This window comes from Taudactylus pleione, unplaced genomic scaffold (assembly GCF_031769625.1).
Source record: "Taudactylus pleione unplaced genomic scaffold, aTauple2 ptg000451l, whole genome shotgun sequence".
NCBI lineage: Eukaryota > Metazoa > Chordata > Amphibia > Anura > Myobatrachidae > Taudactylus > Taudactylus pleione.
The window spans coordinates 5,999,548-6,017,259 of NW_028284853.1; the positions used below are offsets into that span (position 1 = coordinate 5,999,548).

The following is a 17,712-nucleotide window of genomic DNA, read 5'->3' on the forward strand; positions in this document are numbered from 1 at the left end:
CTCGGGACCTGGCTGACTTACAAATTTGTCTGGGTTTGGCAGAAGGTCAGTGCCGACTCCTGAGTCCTGTGCTGTGCGTGCAGGGAAGGTGCCGGAGAGGGGCCAGGCCGCAGACGGAGCCATCAGTGGCAACTAGCGGGCTCCACAAAGGCTTATGGGGGAGCTACTGCGGCTGGGCATGCACATCAGCTCCCTCATCTGCCATTTTTTTGTTTACATCAGTGAGCTGCCAGATCAGAGCTGAGCTCCGATCGCGGCAGCCCGGACAGCGGTAGTGCAGTGACAGTAAATAAAGGACGGCAGCCCTTAAAGGGGACAAAGGGACCAGCCCGGCGTCCCAATCCACCCCTGCTGGGGTCAGACACCCCCCATGCGCACGCACATATATATATATATATATATATATATCGGGGTAGTCCAGCTCTCCCTGGAAGGTGGCAGATACAGACCGGGTGCCTGCACAAAAGGAACAATGCAGAGATAGAGATGGTGCAGCACTCCAGGTAAAAGAACTCACACTTAGGCAGGCATTATGCTCGTCATTGTTTCAGTGCCTTAATATATAGATCAGCACTTTCCTCTGGACCTGAGGAAAGTAGAATATTGGAGTGCTGCACAATCTCTCTCTCTCTCTCTCGTATATATATATTAAAAATTGAAAGAGACCAGCGCCCAAAAAGTGCTTGTAAAGTGATAAATGCATAAATGATACAATAAAAACAAATAAACCAAAAAATATTGGTTTATTTGTTTTTATTGTTTATTTTATTGGTTTATTTGTATAATCTTTATTTGTATAATCTCAAAATAATATCTAACTAGACAGTAGGTTCCCTCACTAACAGAACACTAAACAAGTTCAGGTCCACAGTACTTACAGGTTTGTATCAAAACAGTGTCTCAGAGCAAGCTAGCCTGCGGGCCTGCTCTCCCAAGTGTGGGACACTCAGCCACAACTAAACCCAGGTTATACAAGCCATTTGCAGGTGCAAGCCCCAATGAGCCTGCTACCAGGTTTAAAGGCCCAACACCTGGAGTGGCCTGTGGATGAAGCCCTCCCTCTCCTCGCATCCACACCCCCAGGACCCATTCCAGCTCTTCAAACAGACTTCTCCTGGGGGTTTCAAAACACATAGGACAGGAATCTGGGACACACATAGAAGCCATTCAAACTTTCCAGTGCTTCTATCACAATATATATATATATATATATATATATATATATATATTGTGACAGGATCACCAGAGATGGCGCTAGTGAGCCATGGGTTCTGTGTGGGGCTGAAGGGATCCACCCGCACAGGGTATTTAAACTAAACTAAGTTTTGCCACACCTCAGTGCTGCCTTGTGGAGAGAGTCCAGGTGTGGGCTGATGAGAAGGCAGACCAAGAACAAAGAAAACAAGAAGGGCTTGTTGTTGGGGCACTCTTAAGTTTCAAATACATAAAAAATTACTTTTAATAGTATTCCTTCAAATTATGCAGATCTCCTTGAGAAAACAAAATTGAGTGGGTGTGGCCAAAATATTGAAAATTTATTCGAGGTAGTCAAATTCCTGCAGCATGAAAATGAAAATCAAAAAATACCATATTTATATTATCATATTGATTGTGTAGGAAAGTGACTTCCATGTAACCCTGTGATGACCAGACTCTAAAGTATTATCATATGAACAGTATGCTGTGTAGATCACTCTGTCCCAATCCACCTCTTATCAGAGAACTCCTACAACACCTGGTATTCCTAGGTGGTCACCCATCCAAGTACTGACCAGGCCCAATACTGTATAGCTTCCAAGACAAGATTGGGCATATCCAGTGTGGTATGGCTGTAGGTCTAGTATTGTTTAAGAGAGTCTGGATGCCCTGGTGTATACGCAGCAATAATGTTTGTAGGACTATGTCGCATGAGGAGTCCGCTTTGTTCAAAATAATACAAAATCAAAAAAAGTATTGCACAAGTGTACTTTATTTGTATCGGAATAAATCTCAGTGCTTATGCTAAGGTCAAGTATCATATATGTGAGATATTTCAAGGTTTAAATAATTTTCCTGTGTTTCTATATCATGCAGCAAAATCGTAAAAATGAATCAACATTTCTTATTCGTTTATATAAATACCCATCTTTCCATGTCCTGGCTGATTAAAACATAAGTCATTGATCTGTTGTTATATCATGTGGGTTTCATAATAAGAGTCGGATATTATCACCCCCTATATGCTGTATGTGTTATATTCTCCCCTCTTAAAGGTTAGTGTACTGGTGACTGTCAAAAATATAACATTTATCCTGAAAAAGGTGCGCAAAATGCAAGCATCAATATCACATATATGCACATACAAAGTAAATAGTGACAAGCACCTGTACACCAAATGGATATACTCTCCTCATATAAGCGATTTCTTTAAGATAACGTTCAAATGGAGCATTAGAACTCTCCAGATATTGAAGCAGAATGAATAGGGTTAAAGGGAGGGAGGGTATAACCCTCACTTCATGCTGAAACCATATAGTAAAACAGGGTAAGTATTTCAGCAATAAGATATTACATCCACATGGGTTTCCAGACTATTTTGGTGTTAGGCACCCTCCTTCAAGTTGAATCAAGTTGCCAATAATCACAGTGCTAGGTCTGCATGAACCGGTAAACACATGAAGCTACACCTCAGCAGCTTCACCGACGCGGCGGTCAGTCAGCTGTTTATAAATACGGTGTCTGGGTTACGTGCACTGACCAGACCTCCGTTGGTGTGCAGTGTGGGACGCGCGTTTCGCCTTTAAGATGGCTTGTTCACCTCACCATCAAATATATATATTTAAACTCCTGTATGTAACATCTATAAAACAGTGAGTTCTGATGTCATACAATATTTGCAGGTATATAAGGCCGGGGCGGAGAGGGCATTGACCAAAGGGCCTACTGCAACCACCATTAAAAGGACGTTTCCCACCCCAAGTGTCAGTTTCATATATTTAGACTGCAGCTCTACTTCATAATTTATGTTTGATTTAAAAAAAATGTAAAGTAAATCATATAGTTTATTTATTTATTTTTAAATCAAGCTGAATGTTGGGTAGACACAGATTTTTTTACTTGCCTGGGTCCCTCAGGTTCTGACTCCGGGCCTCGTCATCAGTTTAAAACACCTGAGGGCTAACCAAAAATATTCCTGTGGTCTTTCTGTCTGTGAAGGAGTTAAAGATTTCTGTTTATTTCCTCTGGGTCAGGCACAGAGGATGTTTTTATTATATTACAGTCACTGAGCCACAGATCTGTCAGGAGAATAGCCCTTGTAGAGCCGATTACACTCCAGGGGGTCTGTCTCTGGACGTTCCTACTTTATCCCGTAATATGTCATGCAGATAATGAATGGAATGTCTGCTTCAGGATCCAAATTACTTCTCCTAAGTACGTCACTAAGCCTTGAGCAGTATTTCAATTTTGGACAAAAATATATAGATCATTTTAAATGGTTTTGTTTTATGAATTTTTTTTTTTTTAAATGACGTCAACCTCTCATAAACTGTTGGTTGTCCCATAATGGTGAGCACAGTGTTAAGGTACAAGAGGTAAAGACAACCAACTATAGTACAACCAAACAAGTAGTATTGTGAAAAAACATACAGAAACTCTCCTCAACCGTAAAGAAAAGTCTTTAAACGGTCTCAGTAAATCCACCTCTTCAAAGAACCCGACCCCTCTCCTCCATAAACACTCTTTTCCCCTACATAAGGCCGGTCCTTGAGGTTAGAGGAGTACCTTCTATCAAACAGCACAATTTTAGGTGCGGCATCATACAGGTCTTACCTCGCCTCCCTGACCTTACATAATGTCTCCTTCAGTTCCTATCGACAACTGTTTGAGTTTGTGGAACTGTAGATCCAACAGTATTTAACCTGTTCGTCCTCAAACATGGCAGGAACTGGGAGGCAAGGGGTTCCAGCGTAGGGACTTGCTGGACTTCTGCTTGGTGAACGAGTCGTTTAATGGATGGTCACCATCTTCATTGCTTCCAATGGTTTTATGCTGATCTGCTGTACAGCAATACTAATAGCCTGTTCAATCAGGCAGCCTAGTTGTTAATGCCCCTCCCATGTGTAATTCCATGAGTACTGGTGAGGAGTATAATGGACTTGCCAAACTTCCGCTTGGTGAGTGGGACGCTTAACGTAATGCCATCATCTTCATTGCTTCCAAAGGTTCTTTGCTGCTCTATAGACCGAATCATCCCCTTACTGAGAAGCGTAACATGGATTTCAGAGCCATTAATTTGCCTAAAGCTAGAGCAATAGCCTTCTGATGGGAGAGGACACATCTGATCTTATGTCATGGGTTTCTCCTGGCAACAGATGCCAGTTTGTGCAGATGGCAAGCTGAATTAGGATGTCGTTCACGGGAAGGTTTCAGACAAGATAAGATGAATATTCTTTTATTAGAGAAACTTTTCTAGAAGGTCCACCAATCCAAGGCAATATGTTTCCTTTCTCTATCATCTAAGGCATAGTGTTAGCTCAGGGGATCTGCTAGGACAGCTGTAAAACCTTTTGGATAAGGACTATGGTGCTGCCTCCATCCATGCTGCATACAGGTAATTGAGCTGGTGGTCTCTAGGGCCTGTTCAGCAAGAGGTCTGACCTATGACAAGCACTACTATGGCCAAGTGTATTTCATCCTGGTTGGTAGCATGTCTGTATAATAAATACATCTAGCATCATTCTGTTGCACTCCACATAGCTAGGCTACTCTGCCAATAGGTTATGGGATCGGGACGCAGTCCAGAAGCCTTACATCCATAGGTCATGGTCTCCATTTACTGACTCTGCTAACAAAAACTGGGGTTACAATTAGGGTGGTATTAGAAAGAGGTGGCATGTAGAGAAATGAATGCATTGTGATGTAGAGCTGAGCAGAGAATAGTCCTGTGGTAATTGATAGTGGTATTATAAAGGGGAGCATATAAAGGGGAGCATATTAAGCCAATTCCATGATATCAAGACTAGATTTCTAACACAGGGACCTCTCTGGATTTGCAAGCCCAGGAGATAGGACCACTCAGCGCTCCACTGAAACTCTTTATGCAACCGTTGTTCATACACAATGTTGTTTGTACCTTTTATTAAAGTGTCCCAGCCTTCCTCATAACCCAATACATTTCTCCTGTACCCCTCCATCATGTGTCCTTCCTCCTACACCTTCCAACTGTTCTCCCCTCCCCTTAGTATGTAAGGTCTTAAGGGCAGGGCCCTCCTCCCTCTTGTTACTTCCTAGCTCACTCCATGTCACCAGCGCTCCCCTCATTTGTCTCCTTCTACCATTCGGTGACTCTGTGCTGAATGCCCTACCCTTGCCCCTGTTACCTGTCCTATCCAGTCTGCGCTGTTAAATTAATGTTTTCTACTTATGCTGTGGTCTGCCATTGTGATTGCACTTATGATATGATATTGCAATAGGTTACTGTGTATAACTTTGTGGTATCTTAAAAATAAAAGTACAGTAAGTTAGGAAACCTCTGGTGCCCTAGCAATTGTCGATCCTTGACTTGCAGTTCCACAACTAGATTGCCACATGTTGCCTAAACCTGATGTACTGTCTGCCATAAGCTGCAGCTGAATTTGAATGATGCCCAATGCCCAAACCAAGATGGGCTCTTCGGTCTTAAACTCAGCTTAGGAGCAAAATTTACTAAGTGTCAGGTTCTAAATCCCAGCGGTTTGGCGGCGGTTTCTAAATGACAGCCCTGTTCTATTCTAAAATTAGTTTTGATGGCGGTTTTGCAGTGGTCTTGGCCTTAGTAAATCTGTAGATAGCAAAACTGCCACCAAACCGCCGGGGTTTAGAGCCCGCTGCTTAGTAAATTTTGCCTTAGGTGTCAAATGAAAAAGGAAAGTATCACGCAAAGGAATGACTTGCCCACCTGGCTTCATCGTCCCGGGCGATGAGGAGTCTCATGTAGCTGGTTGCAGATGCTGACCGCAAAATGTCGACCGCTCTGTGGGGAAAGAGAGTGATAGAAATCAGTGATAGATTTGGATTAAGAGTTACAATGGTGCAAAGGATGTATTGGGTCTCTGCAAAGCCTCGTGTAAAATAATAATAGCTATACTGTGTGGTCTGCTATTACAAGACTAAAGCAATTGAAGGAAATATTAAATATAAAATCAGGTATTACTTTTCAGGGCTTTGTTTAAAGCAATAAAACAATAATGATAGAAATAGTGACATAACTGTCATATCACAGTAAAAGCCAAGCTTACTGCTAATGGGATCTCATAAACCTAGTGTCAGATGACAGTAAGAAGTATATTTACTAAAGTGTGTTTGTTTTAGAAGTGGAGATGTTGCCCATAGCAACCAATCAGATTCCTACTTATCATTTATCTAGCACCTTCTAGAAGATAATAGCTAGAATCTGATATGTTGCTATGGGCAACATCTCCACTTCTAAAAAGCCGCATTTTAGTAAATATACACCCTATACTCATTTAACAGTCTTAACATGGGCTGACTGTATTAGACTTTATTCCACTTATACATATATTTTTCTAAACAATTTTATTGCACTTGGGTCTGTTCAATGTTGTTGTGATCTGACTGGCTACAGGTTGATTTAGCCTTATGCATCTAATGCTGGGTACACACTGGCAGATATATTGGCCGATCAATTGATCGACCAATATATCTGGTGTGAGTCGGCCAGTGTGTACTAGCGATATGTCTGTAAACTACGTCCTCCACAGAAATATTGCGTCAGCTGTGCTACACAGCTGATGCCCAATATATCTGCAGATATATTGAGACATCATGCCGTGTGTTCGGGCGGTCAGCATACACACTGAACAATTTGAACGATATATCGTTGAACGATATCGTTATCATCCATATCGTTCATAAAAATTGTCCCATGTGTATGCACCTTAAGTCTGTGAGACTTCTAATTCTATGATTGGTTACTGGTTGGTCTAGCTCTGTGAGTGTATAAATGCTCTGATTGGCTACAGGATGATCTAGTTATTTGGGTGTTGTAAAGCTCTAATTGGTTAGTATAGCTCTGTGAGTGTTCTGCGGCTCTGATTGGTCACAAATTGTTTTAGCTCTGTGAATATATTCTATGGCTTTGATTGGTCACAGGTTGGCCTAACCTAATGAATTGCCAAATGCTTTGGTTGTCTGCAGGTTGCTCTAAATCATTGATTGGATACAGGCTGGTTTTAAGAGGAAAAAAAGTATATACAATACAGTACATCCCAGTAAAATTTGTATATCTTAAAGCCTTTAACCCAGACGTAGGTCATCGACTTGAGTGGAAGATAAAACAACGTGTAGTGAGAATAAGTTCATTACATCACTTAAATATGTAGGTTTTTTCAACTATCACTTTTTATGGGGTCAGTTAATTGTTCTATTGAAGGCTCAAAAATATAGTCTGTATTCCAAGAGGTTTATTATCAGTTTACTTTAACTTTTTTATCAATAAGATTACCAACAGGAAATTTTGTGTCCATATATAAAATAATACCTCCACAAGTCTTACTCCCCAGACAATGAACCTCACACCTATGTCTGTGAACACTTTTTGAATAGTTATATAAACTTACAATTTAGGCTTTGCTCAGGTTATTTAATTATTTGTCATATTACTAATAAAAGTATGCTGTAGACATGTCTCTCCTTCGTTTATGTATGTTCCATCATTATTGATAAACCCGTGTATGTGCTGTGTACTGTAAATTACCTGTCATTGGACACTCTCAGCAAACTTTCTCCGTTCACCTCCAGAATCTGATCTCCAGGCTGCAGCCGTCCTTAACAAATGATAAATTAATTATGTTGCAGCACAGCCTGTAACGAATGCTACATACCATATATGAGGTGCATGATGCAAGCGATGCAGGGATTACAATTAATCTGTTTCATGGACATGATACACTATGGAGGAACATCTATGGGTGCAGAGCTTGAGATGGAGCAGACTAGAGTCTGGACAGGACATGGCTAGGTGTTGGTTGAGAAGAAAAGTTGGACAGGACAAAGCTGGATGGATCAGAGGCAGCAAACTGATACAGGACACTATTGGCTGAAGGAAAAGGAAAAGCCTAACAAGGACATTTTGCATGGCAGAGGAGAAGAAACAGGATGGACCATTACTCTGCTCTGCTGGGTAGGAGACAGAACTGAACTGGGTGGGGGAGAAGGAAACTGGGTCAAGAATAATGAGCAGATTGAGATTAAACACTGAATGAAACAGTAGATCAGTGGAGATGGAGGATGAGTAGACTAGGACAGAAGGACGTTGGATCGAAGAGAACATGAAGCAGATGAGGCAAAGGCACAGCTTTGGTAGAGAAGAAGAGGTCTCAGAGGAGCATGACACAGTTGAGGATGTACAGAAAGAACCTGATTACAAAGAGTCAAAGAGTAATGGCTGAGGTTGAAAAATCTGGTCCGTGCCACTTCAATACTAGAGACTCTCAGCTTTTATAGTAACAGTTTGCAGCCACTTTGAGTTGTAGGGGAAGTCCTGAATTCCCATAAGACCTGAACTGTAGCTGTGTCCTGCTGGGCATACAATAAGGAACAGATTTGGCACATGACATTTGGGTAAAGACAGAGGCACCGAGAGGGGGGGGGAGTGAGTACAAATTGCCCAGGCTTGCTGCAGGAGCCCGGTGGGGGCCCGGGCCCGGCACCGCTCCCCCTCCCTCTTAAGTCACAACAGCCCAGCATGCTCTGCAGTCTCCTATGCATATGGGGGGAGCGATCACGGTGATCGCACCCCCCATTGGCTGTGCGTCAGGGCTGAGGAGCTCACAGCGCCCCCTTCCTCAAAAACATTCTTTTTTCTAAGGGGGTGTGGCCACGCCTCCCGCAACTAGGCCACGCCCCATGTCACCTGGGTCCGGCGCGGCTCTCGTCGGCCCGATAGTAAAGTAGTTTCTTGTTCTAAAAATGTAAGTTCTGATGCCTTTGCTTATTTATTTGATTCAACAGACGAGGGGGTCTATTTACTAAGCAACGTTAGGAGACAGAGTGAAAAGTGATAAGGTGCCAGCCAATCAGCTCCCAACTGCCATCTCACAGGCTGTGTTTGAAAAATGACAGTTGGGAGCTGATTGGCTGGCACCTTATCACTTTTCACTCTGTCTCCTAACACTGCTTAGTAAATAGACCCCTAGAACTTGATTCAGATGAGCATGTAAAACAGAAGGTGTATGGACTAATCGGATTGTTTGGGGTCTGCGCATGTGCAGAATGGATCCCGCTTTCTTGCTCGCAGATCCTCCAAGCCGCAGCCTAAGTAAGCTAAGCTTACTCAGAATGGCCGGTGCTGCTGTCATCGCGACCATTGCGATCCGATGCAGCATCTACAGACGCTGCACTTGGGGCCTGAGTCAGAGCCGGACGCAATTTGCGGACGGTCGTTCAGGAAAAGGGGGTGGCTATTCAAATGAACCGTTCGCTCTTTGCGGTCTGTTCACGCCTCTATGTCTGAACGAACAAAACTTGCAGTCGTTTTTTGGATAACTACGCCCCCTGGCCGCTCGCATCCTACGTCATGTCCGCTATTTATTAGATTAATCGAGTACATCGACCAGCCTATGAACTGCTCGCTATTCTTGTGGTTGGTTTTTCCTACCATAATCTTGCGAGCAGTTTTGACTATAAAATAACCCAGTGACGTGGTCAATGACGCTGCTGTATTAATTATGCGCACCCATAAAACGCCCGTTTTGACCTTTAAGCACGCCTGCGTTCGGATCTCCACTCCCCGTTTTCAAGCACCTTCCCTTGTTACCACCCACATACGCCTCCTCTTGTCACTCATATTAGCAGGCATTCGCTATTTAGCGAACAAACGAATTTCGTCCGCAATGACTGGTTCGCGCATGCGTATTATGATCCGTACGCATGCGCAGTTGGGCAAACATCGCTTGGAACGAACGAGCGGCCGCGTACGAGCGGCTCTGAATCAGGCCTTTGGATCGCGATTGTTGTCAGGAGGACCCTGCTTCTTATAGACACCTCCTGCAGCATTTAAATATTTACTTGACGGTATTGCACAACCGCTTCCTTGCTGAATAAGCCCTAGTTCCTTTTAGAAATTGACCCTTATTGGATCCTTGCTGCCACAATTATTTTTCCATTAAATATTCTTAAAGGGAGAATATTTTGAGGTGGAGAAACTACTACTTAAATTATTCTCATTTGCCACCAATTCCAAGTTTGCTGCACATCTGGGCTTTAAAAGAACATTGGAAATTAGAACTCACAGCTATTGGAAGTCTTTTTTTGGCGCACACCCCGAACGGCCAGAAATTAATTAGTTGACATCCGGCTTAGGTTCTTAAGCTGGATGTCACCAAATTAATTTCTGTCTGTTCGGTCTTCAGCAGGACTTATTATCTTTTCCCATTCCTATAAAAAACGTACTCGTATATCTCTGTAGATTTATCACTAATAAGCCCGTTGTAGGAGATTTTTATGTCAACTGGGTCAAAATTGTCCATTTTTGTAAAATGACTCATTTGTTTCTTCCAGAAGGCCCTCCTGTGACTTCCATCCATTATTTCAGACCATTGAGATTAGTTTCTGGCTACATTTTGGAGATCATCCTGCAAAAACTTGGGAGTCAAATTTTATTTTTGTTTGTTCTCAAAAAAACAAAACAAAACAAACTTTTTATTGTGTATGGTAACAATCGTCGGCGTCTCCTGCCTTGGCTGGCCAAGTGGCCTGTAATTGTGAAAATGTGCAGAATTGTGATCTTGTGCATGCACTCAAATGAGCAAACCAGGTTTATTACTATTATCCTATATTATTATGGCGCCACAAGGGTTCCGCAGCACCTTACAAATAAGCAAAGCAAGAAAACAGCGATTTACAGTGCAAAACACTGCAGGACAAGGACATGGTTTATAAATATTGCTGCATCCACAATCATAGCACTCAAGTAGGTAGCAGGGCAGCAGCAATCAAAGGTTACGCGCCATTGTAAGGAGTATAAGATAGTGTAAGTAAGGGAAAGGAGAAGCACATGAGGGAAGAGGGCCCTGCTTGTGAGGGCGTACAAAATAAAGGGGAGGGGCAGACAGACAGGGGTGACACAGATGGGGTAGACAGTGAGGAAGGAGCAAAGAGCTGTGGGTTAGGATGAGCGCTGGATGCTTTGATGAAGAAGTCAGTTTTCAGAGCCCTTTTGAAGCTTAATAGAGAGGTGGGGAGTCTGCTAGGGAGAGGGAGAGAATGACAGAGATAGGGAGCAGCATGGGAAAAATCTTGGAGGCAGAAGTGGGAGCTAGTAATCAGTTGGCAAGAGAGGCGGCGTGAAGCGAAGTGGGCAGGCGGGAGTTTGAAGGGAGATAAAGTCAAAGTGGTAAATGGAAGAGGATTGGGCTTTGTAAGTGAGTGTGAGAAGATTGTATTGGGTCCTGAAGGGGAAGGGGTGCCAGTGTAAGGTTTGCAGGATAGGGGAGACAGATGTAGTACGTGGAGAAAGGTGGGAGTGAAGGAGGTCAGATAGGAGGAGGTTACAGTAGTCCAATCTGGAGATGACTAGTCAGTGGATGAGGGTCTTAGTTGCCTCCAGGGTGAGAAAGGGTCTTATTCTAGAAATATTTCTGAGATGGAAACGGCAGGACTGCAAAATGCACTGAATGCATGGTTTGGAGGAGAGGAAGGAGTCCAGGATAACTCCAAGACAGCGCACTTGGGGGCTAGAGGAGATGGTTGTGCTGCCAATAGATAATACAATTGTGAGAAGTGAGGTAATGCGTGAGGATGGGAAGATGATCAGCTCAGTCTTAGTCATGTTAAGTTTAAGAAAGCGCTGGCACATCCATGAAGAGATAGCATAGAGACAGTTGGAGATACGAGTGAGGAGAGATGGGGAGGAGAGGTAGATCTAAGTGTTGGGACACTGCATCGTCTGCAGTCCCAAGAAGCTGGCTAGGGCTGCCGTAATAGCAGGGGAGTGACTTGCCATGGGAGGCACTCTCTTCTATAACAATGCTGACTGACAGTCCCGGGGCAGAAAACACCTCCCCCTGGGACTGCTTGTCCATCATGTGATTAGCAGCGTAGCCAATACCATTGCTCGGCAGTCCCTGTGGGTGGTGGATTTTATGAGGGGGCTGCACAATCCTAAACTCCCCGATAGTTCCTACTGCTGATTCCTCTGTAACCAAATGACAAATACATATGTGGTCTGATGCTCGTGAATCATAGACAGAGCTCTCTCTTATTATAAAAGAATGGAAGATAGGATTTGAAGATATGTTTTCCAACTGGGCTTAGAGATAAAGGGGCAGGGCCGTAACTAGGGTGGTGCCATCTGCGCCATGGCACAGGGCACCGCAGGGCAGGGGGCGCTGTTTGGCCCTGTCAATTTTCCTGTTTATTATCATTCTCACTTGTAGCTTCCTCTTATTTTATCCCCAGCATCTCCTGGCCTCTCCTATCTCTTCCCTGGCCCTTCCCCATGAAGCTATGGCCCTTTTTCAGGTGCACTATCTTATATCACTATTTACAAAATGGAAGGGGGGGCGCCAATGTTCTCTCTGGCACAGGGCACCAAAAAGTCTAGTTACAGCTCTGCAAAGGGGTATAAATATTAGGCAGTAGCTTTTCAAAGCTACAGCTTGTCGGCGATTCTGGCCATGGGATTAAAAGGGCAATAATATTACATACATAACCATTTCATTTAAAATGATTGCTCTTTTTGAATCCCAGGGACATGACCGTTGACCTTACTGATAATTATACCACACAGCTTTGATTGCTACTGGAAACATCATATTAAAAGTATCTTGCATGAAAATTGCTCAATGCTCCTTTAGTACTAATAAGTGTATAAAACAAGTTAATCCATCTGCTTTCCATCATAAACTTCCCCCATATATGACGATACCCAATGTTTTCTATGTTTCCTTACTGAAACTTCTGGACTTTAATATGTTGCTTTTAGTAACTGTACAAAATCATTGTCGGCAGATCTGGTGATGATCCTGATAACATCCTGAGCAGACTTTTGGTGCCCTGTGCCAGAAAGAGCATTGGCGTCCCCCTCATTTTTCAAAGGGACATAATGCACCTAAACAAGGGCCATGGCTTCATGGGGAAGAAATAGGGGAGGCCAGGAGATGCTGGGGATGAAATAAGAGGAAGCTACAAGCAAGAATGATAGCAAACAGAAATTTGACAGGCTCAAACAGCGCTCCCTGACCTGTGGTGCCCTGTGCGATGGCCCTGGCCACACTACCCTAGCTACGGCCCTGATCTTGAGCTCAATCACTCGACAGTGCCTGACAATTCACTTCTGTACCTTCTTTGTCTGAATTCTACAGTCCATTGCAGGTAACAAGAACAGACGGTAGTGAAACAATTTTAGTTCTCGGGAGAAGACCCAGGTATAGAAGAGCCCGCAGAGACAAGACGGAGGTCATGCCAGCAAAGGAAAGGGCTCATAGTTCACAGAAAGCACCTTCCTGGGTCATGGTGGTCACATTATTGTGCTACACAGGACTTACCATCAGAATAGGCCACACCGCCAGGAAGAATCCTTTTCACATAAACCCCATATTCCTCTCTACTGAACTCACGTAATCCTCCAATTACCTTAATCCCTGTAAGACAAAGTGCCACATTAACAACTGAAAGATAATAGGAGTTAGGTTATGTCATCCTAATTACTTTCTGAGATGTCAGTAATGTATCATAATAATACCTGGTGTTTTATTTCTATGGAAACAGTTTCCAGAACTAGTTATGATAAATAAAAATGATACAAAATAAATAAGTAAATAAATAAAAGAGCAGATACTGCTTACTGCTAAGTATCAACAGGCTACATTCTCATGGCCTGAGTGACATCACTGGTTACAAGTGAACTGACTGGCTGCATTCTCATGGCCTGAGTGACATCACTGGTTACAAGTGAACTGACTGGCTGCATTCTCATGGTCTGAGTGACATCACTGGTTACAAGTGAACTGACTGGCTGCATTCTCATGGTCTGAGTGACATCACTGGTTACAAGTGAACTGACTGGCTGCATTCTCATGGCCTGAGTGACATCACTGGTTACAAGTGAACTGACTGGCTGCATTCTCATGGTCTGAGTGACATCACTGGTTACAAGTGAACTGACTGGCTGCATTCTCATGGCCTGAGTGACATCACTGGTTACAAGTGAACTGACTGGCTGCATTCTCATGGTCTGAGTGACATCACTGGTTACAAGTGAACTGACTGGCTGCATTCTCATGGCCTGAGTGACATCACTGGTTACAATTGAACTGACTGGCTACATTCTCATGGCCTGAGTGACATCACTGGTGACATCACTGGTTACAACTGACTGGCTGCATTCTCATGGCCTGAGTGACATCACTGGTTACAAGTGAACTGACTGGCTGCATTCTCATGGTCTGAGTGACATCACTGGTTACAAGTGAACTGACTGGCTGCATTCTCATGGCCTGAGTGACATCACTGGTTACTATTGAACTGACTAGCTACATTCTCATGGCCTGAGTGACATCACTGGTGACATCACTGGTTACAACTGACTGGCTGCATTCTCATGGTCTGAGTGACATCACTGGTTACAAGTGAACTGACTGGCTGCATTCTCATGGCCTGAGTGACATCACTGGTTACAAGTGAACTGACTGGCTGCATTCTCATGGCCTGAGTGACATCACTGGTTACAAGTGAACTGACTGGCTGCATTCTCATGGCCTGAGTGACATCACTGGTTACAAGTGAACTGACTGGCTGCATTCTCATGGTCTGAGTGACATCACTGGTTACAAGTGAACTGACTGGCTGCATTCTCATGGTCTGAGTGACATCACTGGTTACAAGTGAACTGACTGGCTGCATTCTCATGGCCTGAGTGACATCACTGGTTACAAGTGAACTGACTGGCTGCATTCTCATGGTCTGAGTGACATCACTGGTTACAAGTGAACTGACTGGCTGCATTCTCATGGCCTGAGTGACATCTCTGGTTACAAGTGAACTGACTGGCTACATTCTCATGGCCTGAGTGACATCACTGGTTACAATTGAACTGACTGGCTACATTCTCATGGTCTGAGTGACATCACTGGTTACAAGTGAACTGACCGGCTGCATTCTCAGTGCTTATGTTTCTGATAATTAGAGAATATGGGGTCTATTTACTAAGCGATGGATGGAGATAAAGTGGACGAAAAAAAGGTACCAGCCAACCAGCTCCTGTCATTTTTCAAACACAGCCTGTGACATGGCAGTTAGGAGCTGATTGGCTGGTACTTAATCTCCGTTCGTTTTATCCTCATCCAAGGCTTAGTAAATAGACCCCTAAGTGTGTTAATGACAGCTGCACAACATTATTGGCTGCCCTCCCATACAGTACATTGGCCACTTCTCATGCACACCACGTCACTGCAGCCTGCCAGCTCCTTCCCCTTTATGTTAGGGCCAATCCTGATGCTTCCAGATGCCCAGAATTCTCTCCCTTATGGCGGGGCATCAGAAGTTTAGTGCTTGCAGTTCTAAATATTGATGTCCCATTTTCTCCTAAATATTCCCCCCTCTGTCTATTCCCACTGCTACTCCACACCAAAACAAATTGATTTGTCACATTATAACTGCTGCCACAGGCCAAATTGTGGCCTCATGGAAACAACCTCTTCCCTCCATCATCCATATGATTAACAGTCTGCTGCCGTTTGTGGGCGGGGAGGCGTCGACCTCCGTTTCCCAAAATGGAGGCGTCTCGCCGCCATTCGGGAAGATAGAGGCCAGGTTCTCTTTCGGCATATTGAGATATCCTTGCTGCTTTGTTGCATCTGCGGCGGCCAGCTTGCGTAATCGATAGGTCACTCAGCCGGCCGATGGCCTAGCAGATTATTCGATGATGCGTCCTTAGCTCAGATAAGTAATACATGCATGAGGCGAGACGCCTCCTGCTGCGTTACCATAATAGTGCAATCGCAGATGCTACCATGTTTGCAACTGCGATAGCATCTTTTGGTGAAGTACCCCCTAAAACGAAAGACAAAGAAAACTAAGATGTGCTATATGTACCAGACAGAATCAGTATGATTCCTATTACTAACCCTATTCTACCCCCTAACTCCTTTAGGGGTACCTAACCCTAACCTCCCCCCCAAGTGCCTAACCCTAACCCCCCTCTAAGTGCCTACCCCTAACCCCCCCTTCTCCGCAGACTAACCCTAACTCTCCCGGGGAGGTGCCTAACCCTAACCTCTTCCCGAGGGTGCCTGTCATTTGTACCTTGCCGGGATTAGACAGTCGGGAAGCCGGCGGTCGGCATTGCAACCGTCGGCTTCCTGACTGCATCCCGTACCAAACATAGGGCACACCTCATAACCATAAGTATCCAAGAACAGACAGGGCTGCCAAGGGCCGGGCCTGGGTGAAGAAGGCGTGGCCTAATCAAGGGAGGCGTGGTCACACCACCTTAAGAAAAAAATTATAAAACCCTGAGCACTGGGGAGGGGGGCGCTGTGAGCCCCTCAGCCCAGCACATACCCGGGGGGGGGGGGGTACCCACAGGCATAGGAGACTGCTGCAGCAAGCAGTCTTCCTTTGCAGCCCAGCACACAGCAGTGTGTGCTGGGCTGCTCAGCTGACAGGGACGAGGGAGCGGTGTCGGACCCGGGCCCCCCCAGGCCTTTCCAGCAAACCCGAGCCAGGGTAATTAGTACCCGCTCCCCTGCCTCTCGGCTCCTCTGAGCAAAAAGGCATCTTGGACATGACAGCGTCCAGAAATGGTTGGTTACAGGGATATCTTTGACTGATACAGAAAAGCCAATGTGTGAAAGCTGTATACCAGGCAAAGCAAAGCTGTTGCCAAAATCAACAAGCAGAGCTGAGGCACCTCTTGAATTGGTGCTAACCCACCGACGGTCACCCCTACTGAAAAGACGCCATTGATGTGTGGCTTCTTAACCTGTTGCACATAACTGGCAGGTTGACGACTCACCCTCCAAATTGCAGGCTCTTAAATTTGCCACATGTCACAAGCTGCCATCGCGACTTGTTACCTTTGTGGGTTTCTACTGTCGCTCGTCTTCCAGGACGCCACATCCTGGAAGACGCAGGGTCTGACAACCTCTCCGGTTGCCAGGCAATGTGGGAGACCAAGACTTCAGACAGCCACGGGTCTGCTGGGACTACCGTATAGACGTGCAGCGTCCCAGCTGCTAGAAATTAATACATTTTTGTACCTGCACGCCATTGGTGGAGGATCTTTTATTACTTTGCCGGACCGGGGTCACCTTGCCGGTTATAGTTTACCCTTGCTCCCAATGCTGCACATCGGCCCACAAGGCCGTCCCTCAGCCTTCAATGCCGCACCTCGGCTCCCGAGGCCGCACCACGGCCCTCAAGGCCGCACCTTGGCTCCCAAAGTCGCACCTCAGCCATCCAATGGCCGCAGTGCCGACCTTGTCTGCACTGCGACCATTGTCGTGACCAGTCCTTGCCTGAAGAACCATCAGCTGCTGGACACCCAGTGATCACCAGAATAGTCATGTAAGCCTCTAATGTCCCAAGTTGAACATCAGTCGGCAACCTAACTACCGGTGAGTGCAACTAGCTCTAAGGGAATAACGGCGGGCTGTTATTGGCAGAAGACCTCATCAGCGTGACTCTAAAGGTCTTACACAGAGAATTTCTGGTGATCATAACACCATAATC

The 17,712-nt window shown here is 44.8% G+C and overlaps 1 protein-coding gene across 4 annotated transcripts in view; it reads right to left on the reverse strand.

The window, feature by feature from the left end:
• The window catches only part of LOC148505539 (syntaxin-binding protein 4-like), a 164,560-nt gene that overhangs the window by 39,382 nt on the left and 107,466 nt on the right, over positions 1-17,712 (reverse strand). For all 4 annotated transcript variants that reach the window (XR_015869886.1, XM_088448177.1, XM_088448179.1 and 1 more), the window contains exons 3-5: positions 13,527-13,622; positions 7,736-7,805; positions 5,918-5,992 (exon numbers count right to left, since the gene is read on the reverse strand). Coding sequence is in view for 3 of the 4 variants with exons in the window: in XM_088448177.1 (XP_088304303.1) it covers positions 5,918-5,992; positions 7,736-7,805; positions 13,527-13,622 (241 nt within the window). In the remaining variant the exon portion in view is untranslated. The remainder of the gene's footprint in view (positions 1-5,917; positions 5,993-7,735; positions 7,806-13,526; positions 13,623-17,712) is intronic.